Raw genomic sequence first — 14663 nt, forward strand, 5'->3', positions numbered from 1 at the left:
CTGACAATTAAGTTTGTGACCTCATCCTAGAAAAAGTGCTACATACCTCATTTCTGAATATCACTACGGTCACGTTGGAAGTACTTCCCTTGGGAAGCTATGCACTGAGGCCAGCCAGCCTCTAGTCCTCCCTTCAAAACAATTTCGGAACTCTTTTTCTGGAATGGCCATCAGAGCTGTCGTCATATTACCCTTGATGTCCTGAATGTCATCAAAATGTCTTTCAATATTCCCTTTATCTTTGGGTAAAGAAACAAGTCATTCGGGGCCAGATGAGGTGAGTAGGGAGGGTGTTCCAATATAGTTATTTGTTTACTGTCTAAAAATTCCCTCACAGACAGTGCTGTGTGAGCTGGTGCATTGTCATGATGCAAGAGCCATGAATTGTTGGTGAAAAGTTCAGGTCGTCTAACTTTTTCACACAGCCTTTTCAGCCCTTCCAAATAATAAACTTGGTTAACTGTTTCTCCAGTTGGTACATACAAATTCATAATGAATAATCCCTCTGATATCAAAAAAGGTTAGCAACATTGTTGCAACAAGTTTGTGAACTTAATTGTCAGTATTTTTAAACATTCGCTATTACTACAATTACAGTCTACTGGATTGAGTTATCTGCAGATAATACAATCTATATGTGGAGGGGCAGGTGGTAAAGCAGGTTGGCAACTCCAGCCCTGAAACTAGTTTGCTGAGTGACCCTGAACAAGTTATTGAATCTTCAGGGCTTCTATTGTCTCTTTGTCTTTTTATTTTGACTACTCATTGTGAGGTTCTAATGAAATAATGATTGGCACTCAGAACACTACAAAGTACCATACAAATATAAACCATTATCATTAGTATGGCTAAACATCAAGAGCTGATGAAATTAGATGCATGTTTTCTTATTTGATATTTATAAATACAAATTTATTTATTGTAAAAAAACACCACCATTTCCGTGCTCAAAAGAATAAAATATTTCCTAAATGTTATTGACATGTACTAAAGAGAATATGTAACTTTCAAAGAAAGAAACTTCACAGTATCATTTTCTTCCCTAAGACTTGGCAAAATGAAACTTTGGAGCTCTCTGTTATTGTTTTCATTCACAGCTACATTTGGCACAATGTTATAACCATCAATGGAAGGAAATCTTCCATTACAATGAAATGGCATTTATAACTAGGCCATTAAAGCTGGTTGTTTTAGAAAGAAGTGTATACACACACACACACAACACATCCACATGAGTCTTGAAATAAGATTTTAATGATATGGTATGGTTCAGAAACCCAAAAAGTCATTGAAAGAAATTTTTTCAGTTTTTGTTATTTGGTCCCTGAGCAGGACATATTGAGATATGGCAGTGATTTTAAAACAATAAGTAAGTAACCAAAACTTAAAATAGCAGAGTAAAATAATAAGCATCATATAGTCCTAAGCTTAAATAATGTAATAATAACTAGTTACAATTTTGTAAATTATATCTCAATAAACCTGGAAAAAAAAATAACTGGCACAGATTTTCTCCTGTTCTTTGATTCCCTTTTATTGCCTTTGGGAATTTCTTGGTGCAAAATGGTATAGCTTTCAGAGCATGCCCTTCTGTGTTCAATTTAATCATGTATACCAAATTATAGCAATATCACCTAATTTTCAAGCTTACTTGGCTTGTACTAAATCACATTTTTTCTTTCACTTTTAAAAATAGTATTTTATTGGCATCGATTTTGTGTAGTATATCCCGTTTTTTTTTTTTTTTTTCCAACAAGACAGATGAAGCTATTCTTAAACATAAAGGATAAAATCTATCACCTTGTACTATGTTAAGCTTATTCCATGATTAACTCAAATCAATGCTTCTCTTAAGATGGTGCTGAAAATAAATACACACACACAAAAATACAACACTTATACAAATTAGTAAGAGTTTGTATAGGGAAAACCTCTGAGTGAATATGCCCCTAAAAGTGAATAAAAAGGCAGGAGAAAAAGATTCATTACACTGAAATATTGAGGTAATTAATATGGTGAAGAAAAAAGACTTATCAGCTACACAGTAATCTACAAGATGATAAGGGGCCACGTGACAGCCATTTGAGTCTTTGACAAGGCATTGATGACAGACAGAACCAAAGGCAACTGTGTCAACTGATGTATAAGTATGTCTGCTCATCTGAGCAGCCATGACCTTCCCAGGAATGGACTGAGCCAGGAAAATGGCTTCCTGAAGAAGCTTAGGTACACATAGGAGAAAATTATGTATTCTTAGGCAATCTAGGAATTCTAGAATACTTACTGATTGACGTGGACATAAACATTTATACATAAAAAGGGAAACCTAGTTCATCACCATATTCAAAATATTGAATTTTGAGTTTTAAAAGAAAATCCTTTTTTAAAAATGTTCGCTATTTTTAAAGAAAAGTTTAATGTTAATTTCAGTTGTTCATCTTTGTAGATAAAATAGGGTGTTACAATAATGTGATGTGGGATGATCAAACTTCTGAGGAGTTATTTTGATTTATTTAAACAAGGAACCATGGTAAGTACTTTAAGATATACCAAAATGGACAAGTATATATCTCAGTTTGTGAAATGGAAACCAGTTTAATATGTGTATTAACTGCTAATGTACTAATAGGTAGAGATGAATGTATTACTACTTTCTTTTGTCCCAATCATTTTTACATTTGTTTTACATTTTTACATTCATTATATTATTTTCAACATGACTTTTAAGTTCAGAAGTTCCACCCCTATTCCCACCACCACTCCTTTGAAATTCCTTCTACCATGGTCATTGCCATCATTAATAGGAATGTAAGGTGCAGAACTCTACTTGTCTCCCAGTTTTCAGTGACCCTGGTTGTATTATTAATCCTTAAGAGAGCAGTGAATGAAAATCAAGCATCATTGATTGTTTCTAGGAGTTACTCATAAAAGCAAACCTTTACCACCACTAACTGCAGGTAAATCTCACTTCATTTCCTACTTCTAGTAAAAGTTGGTGTACTCATGCTATTTTCATGACAACACTTTAAAATACTTCTTTTCCCCCACCTAGACCAGTCTTCTTAGAAATGTATATCCATGGACTGCTTTGTCTTCGGAAAATGCTGACTGTCCTCCAGTCCTTGCTTCAAAAAATAATTTCTTGGGAAATTCAGAATACTGCATTCCCTTCTTGAAGATTCATGAGATGGGTTAGTATATTAATGACTCTCCTAATGAAGAAACCGATTTATTTTTGCTTAACTCAGCACTGCCTGAGTTTGTTTGACCATTGAACTCTCCCCTGCCCACACTTAATTAGCAGCTATTAACATCCCTCAGAATTTGTATTTCTAGGAAAACATTGTGGTAAATGCTTCTCTTAACTGACAAGGGATACAATCAATTCAGGTGAATGTTACAGCCTTCAAAAGCTTGAAAGCCCTAATAACCACAGTTAAATGAGCTGAGAAGGAAAGGATTTCTGGGAATCACATGGCCAGCTGATCAGTGTTAGATGTTCCACTTAAGGAGATTCCCGAAATCTAAGAGCCCAGTTGTGTTGTGGATGTAGCTGAAGAGACCACTGAAAGGACATCTTTGCTTCTTTTGTGTCTCTTGTCAGTTTTCCAAGGTTGCTCAGGGCACTTGCATGGTGTGGCTATAACCTGAAATAGAGTAAATGCTAAGCCATGATTGTTCAAACATTTGTAAGCATGGCACAGTTTGTTTTTTCTTTTTTTTTCTTTTTTCTAAATCCAGGTATTCTACAACCAAAATAAAACTGAGTAAAATGAAGACTTCCTTTACTCGCTCTTCAGAAAGGGTATGCCCGTGTCAATCTTTATGGTCAACTTCCTGTGTGTTAAAAAAAAAAAAAAAAGAAAGAAAAAAAAAGAAAAGCAATTTAAAGTTTTTATAAATTTTCCTGCTGGAGGTCTACAAATTTGGCAGGAGAGCATATATTTGTCACACAGTAGTAAAAATATAACCCATAAGTAAAGCAAGATTTGGAAATATTACACAAAACTACCATGATTAAATAAATTTCATGGCTTTATGGCTTATAGAGTTATTTGCAAGTTCTTTTGGTAGAAAATTCTCATTTCCTGGTCTGGTGGGATTGCTGACAACCTGCTCACATAGTGTCCTCTACACAAAGTGGTGGGAATATGAGGGATTTACATAGATGTCTTCAGAACAGGGTATCAGTAAAGCTAGCAATATGAAGAAAGAAAGGTGTATACAATTTATACAAATAAATATAAATTATATAAAAATAAAAATAATTCATATCCCTAAAATGGTTCTTCATTTGAGTTCCCCTGTTTGTCTCATATCCCCCTCCACTCCCAAAGTGGGAGGCCAACACACCCAAAGTTCAAAAGTGAATGCAAAGGAGGTCTGGATATACATCAATAAATAGCGTTTGTGCTGATATAGGAAACAAGGGAATTTGCTTACTTTTTAAACAATGCAAAAGCAAAATGATCACAGCTACATAATTCAGATGTTTCTATTATATTTAGAGTGGACACATTTGTCCATTGACTAGGTTCTCTCCATCTCTGTCACAGAAGGAACAAAACTGGCTTTAATGTAGAAAAACTGAGATAATGTCCAAGGAATAAAACAAATGCCATGCTTTCCAGTTGCCACCTGCCTCTGGCCTGCAGATTCTGATGGTTTTTCAAGAAAGAATGAAGTGCAGGTGGGGCTGGGTCCTAGCAGAGAAAATGCCTCTGGTGTTGGGGGAGTGGGGTGGAGGAGGGTCTTAGTGAGTCAGCTGGATGGAGCAGCAGAGCTCACCAGGCCAATCAGATTCAGATTTGCCTGGAGGGGGAGGGCTCAACACAGGAAAGATGGCGCCCACCTGCTGGCTGCACAGGAAAGGGATTCCACACAGGGAAAATGCTGACTGTCCTCCACTCCTTGCTTCAAAGTCACACACCTCATTCTGACCCCCATATGCCTCTGATGCACCCCAAGTAACCGTCCCTCCGCTGGAGCCCAAGGTGAGTGCTGGTGAGCGAGTGAGTCTGTACGTGGCCGTTTAAGAGGACTGGGTGTCCTGAAGCCTTCTACCCCACCTGGATGGTTGGAATCCCCACTGTTTTTCACAGCCAAATGTTGTGGGGGCTCCTTTTGCCAGCACCAGTACTCTGGGCTGGGGAGGCCGGTGTGGGGCTGGGGTTTCTGGCTCCTACGGGGAGGAATCTCCATAGCCGAGATATTCCTCCCAGTTCTCAACTGCCACACGGAGGTTTGGGACAAGCCCATTTTGCGTCTCCACCCCTCCTACCAGTCTCGACATGGCTTCTTTATATCCTTAGTTATAAACCTTCTGTTCAGCAAGACTTCAGATGGTTCTCCAGGTTGATTGTTCTATAATTTAGTTGTAATTTTAATGTGTTCATTAAAGGGAGCAGGCATGGTGTTTATCTACCCTGCCATCTTGGATTGAGATACTAAATATGTCTATATGGAAAATGATGAAGAAGGCAGGTATGCACATTTAAACAAACATGCTACCAGCATCTGAACAAAATGCCCTTCACGTGTAAACATAGGCATTATTATGTGCCACCAGAGACACACTCAGAGCCAGGTCAGGGCTCTGTCATCTCACTTGAGGCATCTGCTGGAGCACAGCAGGACCCTTTCTAGATCTGAGGGCACATCATACAAGTAGGGAAACAATCTCAATTATCAGGCCAATCTAGCTTTCCTAATTTAGGGTGCAGTGGGCAGAAGATGGGACGACGGTGGGCCTGTGCTGTTGCAAAGGTAGACGCTGCAAGGGATAATTACAGACACTCATCCTTCTGGGAGGAGCCTGGCACTAAGCACACTGCTTTTTCCTTTCATGTCTACCCACCTAAAAGGGGCAGGCCTTTTAATCATGGAGATTTGAGGAAATAGCCTCAGTTATCTCTGTGAGCACAATAGAGAATCAAAGGAAGAAAAGATTAAATGGCTTTCATAAAAGGAGAATAATCCAAAACCACAACCCCTCTATAAAACACGAGATCAGATATACTGTGCAGCGTCTCTTTATTCTATGCCTTCTTTCCTTTTATTCTTTGCCACCATTCTGATTTCCTTCAATGTGGGAAGCCACATGCCTTGCGTGTGTGTGCAAGATTCATCTACCTCCCTCCTAGCCTGCTTCCTCCTTTGCATGCACAGTGCTCAGGGGTGTCTGTTGGAAGGAATCCACATTCCGATGTAGGGGTGTGCATGGGGGCTCAGAAAGTTTCTTAATTACTCAGAAATGGTCGGTAATGAAGTCACGCTTGTTTAAGATAATTATCATGTGCCTGGCCTGGCCAAAATGCACAGAGTGGAATTCTAAGTGAATGGAAAGAAAGGAAAAGATAAAGGTTTATGCAGCTCAGAGCAGAACCATCAATAGGGGAATGTTCCAGAAATGAGATGGTCCGGACAAATTAATCTTCAAGCATTTGAAAATCTGAGTAATTCAATATATGTATGTGCAGGGCCCACTATGTACCACGCACTGAGCTGGGTGTTGGGCACAGGTGGAATTCCTGCTCTCAAGGAGCTTACAGAAAGGCAGGAAATATGGGCAATTACAAAACAGCTTATTACAGTGTTGATCAAAGTGCCATGGAATCAAAGAAGAGGAGGCTTAACCCAGACCTGGAAACCAGGGAAAGCGAGGAGGCGCCGACAGCTAAGCTGAGACTTCAAGAATAGACTGCAATTAGCTTCTAGAAGGCAAAGCAGATAGGGGAGGGGCAGATTGTCCTAAGCAGAGGACTTATAAAAAGGAGAGCATTGGGCTTTTGAGGAACTGCATGAAATTCAGGGTGGCTGGATCTTAGAAAGCTGAGTCTGGGAGCAGAGACCTGAAGTGGCTTGGGAGTCATGTTAGAGACTTTGGGATTTATTTGAAGTGCAGTGTGAGTCAATGGAATGCTTTCAACAGGTTGGAAAGGTTGGGAAACTTTCTGTAAAGGGCCAGAGAGTAAATGATTTTGGGGGGAGCCCTACAATCTCTGTTGTCCCACTTTGCTCTTGTAGCATGAGGGCATCTATAGAAAATACAGAAACAGGCATGGCTGTGTACCGTACAACTTTACTTACAAAAATAGATGGAGGGCTGGATTTGACCCAAAGCCTATAGTTTGCCTACCCCTGGTCTGAAGTGTTAATTTTTAAGTAATAGTGAGATCAGCTCCTTCAACTTTCTCCCAATGAACACACAGCTGGTTAACCTACCATGTTTCCCCGAAAATAAGACCTAACTGGAAAATAAGCCCTAGCATGATTTTTTCAGGATGACATTCCCTGAACATAAGCCCTAATGTGTCTTTTGGAGCAAAAATTAATATAAGACCCGGTCTTATTTTCGGAGAAACACAGTATTTGGCAGGGAATATGGCCCCAATCCTAATCTCTCTTCCTGATCAAGGCCATGGGTTCTTAACCTGCGGTTCATGGATACTCCTAAGCAAGTTTTAGAGAGTCCATGAACTGGATGTCAAGGAAAACTTATTTTATGTTTTTCTTGGTAGTTTTGAAGACTCTGGAGGAAAAATTAATCAGTGTGAAAGGCATTTCAGTAATTGACTTCATCCAAAAGTAAGGTAACGTGGGCAATAACTGTACCCAGGTGAAGATGTGCTGTCATCACCATCCCCAGGTTGGGATATCAGATGGCTTCTTTTGAATAGGTATTAAAGAAAATGTCTTGCAGCATGACTGTGAATATTACTCTTTGCTTACACTGAGTCTAGTTTAGGTTGGAAAACATACAAACACACGTTTGTGTATTCTCTGGCTTTCAAATCAGATGCATGCTCAAATCCTGGCTCTCCTCTTGCTAGTTGTGTCAATATGTGCAGATGACTCACTCTTGCTGAGCCTTGGATTCTTAGTGTAAATTGGAATGATACAGACCGAGTTCACGTGTATAAGCCATTGAGCGCAGCATTCCAGTAACCGGAAGCCTTCATTAACGGTATTATGACACATGGTGCTGAGTTCTGGTGCTTCTTGTTTGTAAGGTTCTTGCCAGTGGAAATGGGGGGAGGACCCGTCCTTTGTGTCATCCTGAACATGTATCTGTTAGTGGGATCTCTTTTGTGCAAAGAAGCTCATTTGAAAAGGCTGGAACTTGACCAGAATTTAAATCTTCTCCAAGACAAAGGCCTATGCTAATATTTTCTGTAGATTTGCTACTAGCACTGCCCAACAAAACTACTCCAACTAATTAGAGAGGCCTCGGCAAAGCCATTATGTCCTGGGAATGGTTGAGTGGGTTTACAGTTTCGAACAGAGATGAAAACTGAAGTAGGGCCTCTGTCAAAACATCATCTTCACCCAAACTATTGACATTGCTTCTAATTTTCTGAAGTGGATCATGTTGAAGTCAGCAGTCCGACAAGACGGTCCCACCACTCACTTCAAGTGCCAATCTCTCTAGGTGGTTACCTGTGCTTCTGATGAACTGTAAATTGGAAGTTCCCACAATCCCCTGCTTGGGTTTGATTAATTTGCTAGAGCAGTTCACAGAACTCAGGAAAACTTTTTACTTACTAGATCACCAGTTTATTATAAGAGAATATAACTCAGGAGCAGCCAGATGGAAGAGATACACAGGGCAAGGTATGGGGAAAGGTCATAGAGCTTCCACACTCTCTCTAGGCATGCCCAAAGTCACCTCACTGACACAACAAAAGACACCTTTATCTTTCTCATTCCTTAGGACATTCCAAGGGTTTTAGGTGCCACATCCTGGGATGGAGACCAAATATGTATTTCTTATTATAAATCACAATATACTTGCTCTAGCATGATGGAAACGAAATGAAATCCCAAAGCAAAGGTTAATTTCTGAGTCCCCTACACAGTACCACTTAGTGTAGTTAAAAAAGAGAAGGCATGCATGCCAAACTGAATGTTTATTTTCTATCAAGAAAGTAAAATGGTTTTTTAAAAATCAGATGAGTTTAAAATGGCTTATCAGAGCAGAATACAAACAACATTTGTCATTTTTTTTTTTTTTGGCATCCCAGAATCTGCTCCCCCTTTCCTAGCCATACCTGATTTCCTACTGGAAAATTCCCTCTCTGCCTACTGTGTGCATTCAAGGTTCTCTGCTCTTTTCATCATGGAATCCAAGGAGCTTGGGACGAGGCAGTCATCTCACTAACCTGCTGGGGACAAGGCTATATGATCTGAATTCAAGCTCAGATAACGGGATTTTCTCACCAGGAGAAACAAAAATGATGGGAATTTACTTGTTTGTTTTAGTCATGATTCTCAGAGCTTACTCTCAAGCCCCTGTGTTAGTTTACTAGGGCTGCCGTAACAAAATACCACAGACTGAGTGGCAAAATACCACAAAAAATAGACATTTATTTTCTCACAGTTCTGAAAGTTAGAAGTTCATATCAAGTTGTCAGCAGGTTTGGGTTCCTCTGACATCTCTCTCCTTGGCTCGCAGATGGCTGCCTTCTCGCTGTGTCCTCATCTCGTCTTATTTCTGTGCATGTGCTTCTCTGATGTCTATGTGTCCTAATAGACTCTTCTTATAAGGACACCAGTCAGATTGGATTAGGGTCCCCCCAGTGCCCTTATTTTAACTTAATCACCTCTTCAAAAACCCAAATACAGTCACATTCTAAGGTACTAGGGAATTGGGCTTCCACATTATGAGTTTTGGGGGGACACAATCTAGCCCATAACACCTCCCATCTCTTGCTAAGTACAAGCCAGATTCCTCAATGTTCCCTTCAATTATGTGAGCTCCCCCAACTCTTGCAATATGTTCTTCTTCTTTAAGTTATCCAAAGTCAATTTTTATTACTCGCCACTAATGTACACCAATGTAACATCCCGACAGGTGTTCCCACGGGATTATATAAACCCTGGTATGGTGGAGCAGTTTGACACAGAAAGGCTCAGTCTTGAAGAACTGTTTCTCTTGTCTAAAGTTTGCCGAATCCAAATCTCCTTTCAATGGCAACTGGTGAGAGAGACACAGATGAGAATGGAATGATCGGGATGAACTAACGAGAGACTTGTGACTAGAATTACCAATAGAATTTTATGCTTCAGAATTTCCACTTGTGAGTTAATTTTGTCATTTATCTGTGTAAGTGAGGAAAGCTGCCTTTTCAGAAATAATTGAATGACATTTGACATACTTCATAATAGACACAACTCTTTCTCTGAGGCACCAGGGAAGGAGGAAGATGAAAATGGAGCTGGTGAACTAGAGAACATGACAGAGGTCATTCCACGTGACCTCTGTTGTCTTAGCAGAGCAAAGATGGTACTTGTGAACACTACTCACAGACTTTAGGCACCTCACACACTTTATTTAATTGAATCCTCATAATCAAACCGTGGGAGGAATCAAAGTCACCCACAGAGTGAGGTGACAGGGGATGAGGAACAGCTTTACAATGAACACTGGGAGACTGGGACATGTCATGAGCTATGAACTAGAGATGAGCAAGTTTCAGTCACAACACAGCTGAGAACAAAGAGAACAAATTTGTTGGGGGGAAGGGAACAGCCTGTTTTAAAGATATTAGCCAGTAAACTTTGTGGCTTTTCAATAGAAGGAATACAGATTAGAGGATTCTTTTCAAGGTTGGGAATTAGCAAATTAAGCACAAAGAAAATCAAGAGAGGGAAGTCAAAGGTAGCAGATGGGATACCAGGTACTCATCTAAAATGACCAACCACTGGGCACCAACTGAAAAGGGAAGCAAGACAAACCAGGCTGATAGAATTGGCCAATTTGGTCTTAATGAGCACAGACAGCTAATTTAGTAGGAATAAATGACTGCAAGAGGGTATATATACACTGGCAGTGTGTTGGAGTTGGGGGTAGTTTAAATGGTGTTGAGAAACAAGTAGAATGCAGGTGAAGGTGCTTGTGGCTGGAAAAGTGGTGAAGCAGAAACCCCAGAACACACAGCATGATGAGCGACAGTCCCAAAGAATGTTTATACTTTGCAATAAGTATAGGGTTGTGAGTTAACGTTGTTATATTTAGAAACAGCTTCTACCACATAAAAACCTGCCAGACCATAAAAAAAGTTTTTCATTTCCTTACATAGCAAATAGACTGCAGGTCACAGCTTAATGTCCTAGAATATTCTTTAAAAACGTATTGCATTTCTGTTTTGTCTTTCTGCGTTAACACCTTTGCCAGTTGCTTGACTTAACAGTGAAATTAGGTTTATCAATTTCATTTTGTTTATAGCTGATTGTACAGCCCAGCTCATCATTAATATTGTTTTCCTCTGAATTCATAGACCAAAAACCTTCTTAGAAGCCTCCTTTTCTTTAAATTTACTTCAGAACAAGCCCATGTTAGATTTTGTATAATTATCATTTGAAAAAACTAAAGTTAAGACCTCAGTTAAATTATATCTCCCATTCAGAACATTACTACACTAAATTTTCTCGATTAACACATATTACCAGACCCATACTTACCTCATTTGTTTGGAAATAGATATGGAAACAAAGAAACAAATGGCAAGAGATTCCTTTTCATGCGTCTAGTCATACCTAAACAGGGACTCTCTCGACAGCCAAATTTCATTGTGTTTTACGGTTTTCCACGAGAAAAGCACCAGCAGCAGCACAGTGGACACGGTCAGGGTGGTGGCCCCACATCGATGCAGACAAGCGCAGAGCTTGCTCAGTCCGTGCACAAACAGGATGCAGTAGCCCATGCTGGAAAACAGGGTGGGAGAAGCAGGATTACTGTGAGGGTGCTATGGAGACCCCCTGAGCATTCTGCCCCACGGAACCAACTTTCATAAAGAGCTCATTCTTCCCTTGAGAAATATTCACAGGTTAGTCCTCTAAAGGGCTGCACTCATGTTTGCTAGTTCTTCATTATTGCAGAACAGCCTAAGAGGTTTGTCTCACGCGCTCTAAGTGCCCTGGATTTCAGCAGCTCAGGCTGTAGATGTTTGGACAAAGATGTCGTGGCAAATGATTGCTGCTAAAATCCTGAATATAGTCCAGTCAGTGTTTCCCATGGAACTGTCAATCTTTGGACTGGAGCTAAGCCACTGTAAACTAGAGTGAATGAGTGCCAACGTGAGCTCATCCAACCTTCTCTGTGGCTGTTTTCAAAGCTGAGGGAATAAGCACCTTAGCTGCACAAGGATCTAATCGTTATACACTCAAGGACCGTCTCTGGAACTGTCAGTTTGGTGACAGAGGGCAGGTCTCATAAAGAGGAAATCATGAGCAGAAATTACCTCGGCATGTAAAGGACTCTCTCGGCCACCACAAAGCCCACCCTGAAGAAGAGATTGCTGGCTGGGATGAACGGGAAAACCAGGAACAACAAGCCCACTAACACTTCCTTGTGCTCCAGTCTCTGAAACACACAATAGTGAAGGACAAATTAATTTGGGTTTAATTCCACTTCAGTCAGCATTTAACCATCTCTTTACTTGTCAAGTTCTCACTGAAGGAATGAATAAATTAGACCAATGAAAACCTTTTGATCAGGGTGCTGAATTCATCAGAGAAAGCCTTCAGGCTAAAACCTCTGGCATGTCAAAATATTCACACATTTGCCACCCAGAAACATCTGATATTTGCATGGATCAGTGACCATGACTCTTTGTTCTGGGCTAGCCCTACAGCAACCTGGCTTCTTGGTCTGGCCCCTTTCAGAATCCCTGTCACCCTCAGTGACTGATTTTCAGGGAGCAAAGCAACTGATAGCAAAGCTCACTAAGGCATCATGGAAAATCACTGTCCTCTCAGGAATAGAATTAATTTAAATCACCACCTCCACCAAAGCCCACCAGCAGAAGCAAAGATTGGCACAAAGGAAATGAAATGCAAATGGTAAAATTTGGTACCAGTGAGGGAGATTATCTGAGTTGAAGAGTTTCTTAGCACCTCTCAAATTAAGCCAGGAAGCAAGTATTTTTTCCATGAAACTTTTTAAAATGAAAAATTATTCTAAGAAAACACCTTTCTCTGATGTTGTATATATTAATTTGTGAAGGTTTCCTATCATTTATAGGTAACAAAACATTTCTGTTTATTGCTAATAATATGTTTTAATGGTCACTTTAAAAAATAGTTTGTATTTCCGTGTGTGTATATAGTATACATGCATTTGAAGGGAGGACTATTTAAAGTAGAATTTAATATATTGATGGTCTTGTTTTTTTTTTTTTTTAAATGTTTAACAAGAACATTTAACTATACAAAACTTTTCATTTGGGGTATTTCTTATAAACAGTTTAAATAGCCTATTACTATTATAATTATAAAAAGTAAACAAAATAATTAAAAAATAAGACTTCTTAATAGAAACTACAAATACTCTGTGTACACAAAGTAAAAGGTGTTAAACATCTTGGGATATTTGTCACCTGGATTTTCTTTAAAAACCACCCATGTTTTACTGACTACAATGCATAGAGTAATAAAATTTCTGAGAGGGATTCCATTTGAAGACTGTGACTTGGAGTTTCCCTTAAATAATTAATGGTTCTGGAAGTAATGTCATTTTTACCTAACGAACTATAGCCTTTAAGTTTAAAACACAAAGAGGGAAAAAAGCTAGTACGATGAGGCGTCATCTCAAATGGATACAGTAAGATGTTATATTTCTATGACCCACCAAAACTGAAAAAGGGAAGGTGAAAAAAAGAGCAAGTCATTTAATTTAAAAGCTGCAAGCTGTCTTTGTAATTTAGATTATACTTTGAGTTTACAAATACATTTCAGTTCAAAAACTTAAAATTTACATAATTTAAAAAAGAATAAACACCTTCATAAGAATCATGTGACATCAAGAGGAAGTACCTACTAAAATTAAAAATATATCCCAGAGAATGAATATCTCGCAGAGTGTTCTTCATGAACTCTGAGCCTATTATTAAGTACGGGGTTGATGTTCTCTTTTTACAGGTGCACTTTTATTTTTTGAGATAGTCGAATATTCTTTTGACTCTTTTCAAAAACTGAAATACTTTCTATAAAAGTATTCACGTGTCTTCCCAAAGAGATCTGTAAAGAGTATGTAAGACATCCTATTAATTAATCCTTAGAATTGAGATGAGGGCAGGTATTAACTAGACTCCCACCAGGCCATTATCCATATCCTTGGATCATGTTTTATTCAATGAGCTGCCTCCCTGCCCCTCCTCTCGATTATCAGAGAACAGCCCTCATTGGGGATCTGACAGAGACATTCTCTTTACCCCATAAATATCACACCTTCTGGCCTGACCTCCTTCTTCACTTTCCTGGGTATATGATCATGTTCTGTACTCAACAGACACCCAAGTGCTTAGCAGCCAGTAGGTTGGGAGGAGGTGGGAATAAGATGACAGCAGACACCCAACTCCCTGCCTGCCTCCCAATCCCCAGGGTGCTCCCAGCTGCTGGGTACATGGCGATGGGGTGAGAGTCAAGGCGCTGTCAGTCTCCTCCAGAAGCCTGATGTGCAAATTGAAAGCTCACAACATTGGGTGCTCTTAGGTTCTTCAGCATCCAATCACAGTCGTTCTTTCCTTCAAGGCAATCATCCCTGCTGTAATGACACATTTATCTGTGTGTTGACTGTCTTTAATGTCTATCTTCCCCACTAGATTGTAAGCTGGTCAGTTGTGTTCACTGGTGCATGATTTGTGCTTAGCTCAGGGCCTGGT

General features: G+C 39.6%; 1 protein-coding gene across 2 annotated transcripts; it reads right to left on the bottom strand.

Moving 5' to 3' along the window:
• Positions 1-1295: 1295 nt before the first annotated feature.
• LOC141568697 (protein O-mannosyl-transferase TMTC1-like) lies at positions 1296-12398 on the bottom strand. 2 transcript variants are annotated; one of them, XM_074319315.1, is made up of 3 exons: positions 12243-12398; positions 11539-11706; positions 1296-3837 (listed from the first exon to the last, which is right to left on the bottom strand). In XM_074319315.1, the coding sequence occupies exons 1-3, from the start codon at positions 12248-12250 to the stop codon at positions 3786-3788; spliced, it is 228 nt and encodes a 75-aa protein (XP_074175416.1). In that variant the 5' UTR covers positions 12251-12398; the 3' UTR covers positions 1296-3785. The 2 variants fall into 2 exon arrangements, 1 of the variants encoding a protein (XP_074175416.1); XR_012491924.1 differs by lacking the exon at positions 1296-3837 and adding an exon at positions 9212-9976 and having other exon boundaries at positions 12243-12392.
• Positions 12399-14663: the final 2265 nt, after the last annotated feature.

The sequence above is a fragment of the Rhinolophus sinicus genome, linkage group LG02 (assembly GCF_036562045.2).
Source record: "Rhinolophus sinicus isolate RSC01 linkage group LG02, ASM3656204v1, whole genome shotgun sequence".
Taxonomy (NCBI): Eukaryota; Metazoa; Chordata; class Mammalia; order Chiroptera; family Rhinolophidae; genus Rhinolophus; species Rhinolophus sinicus.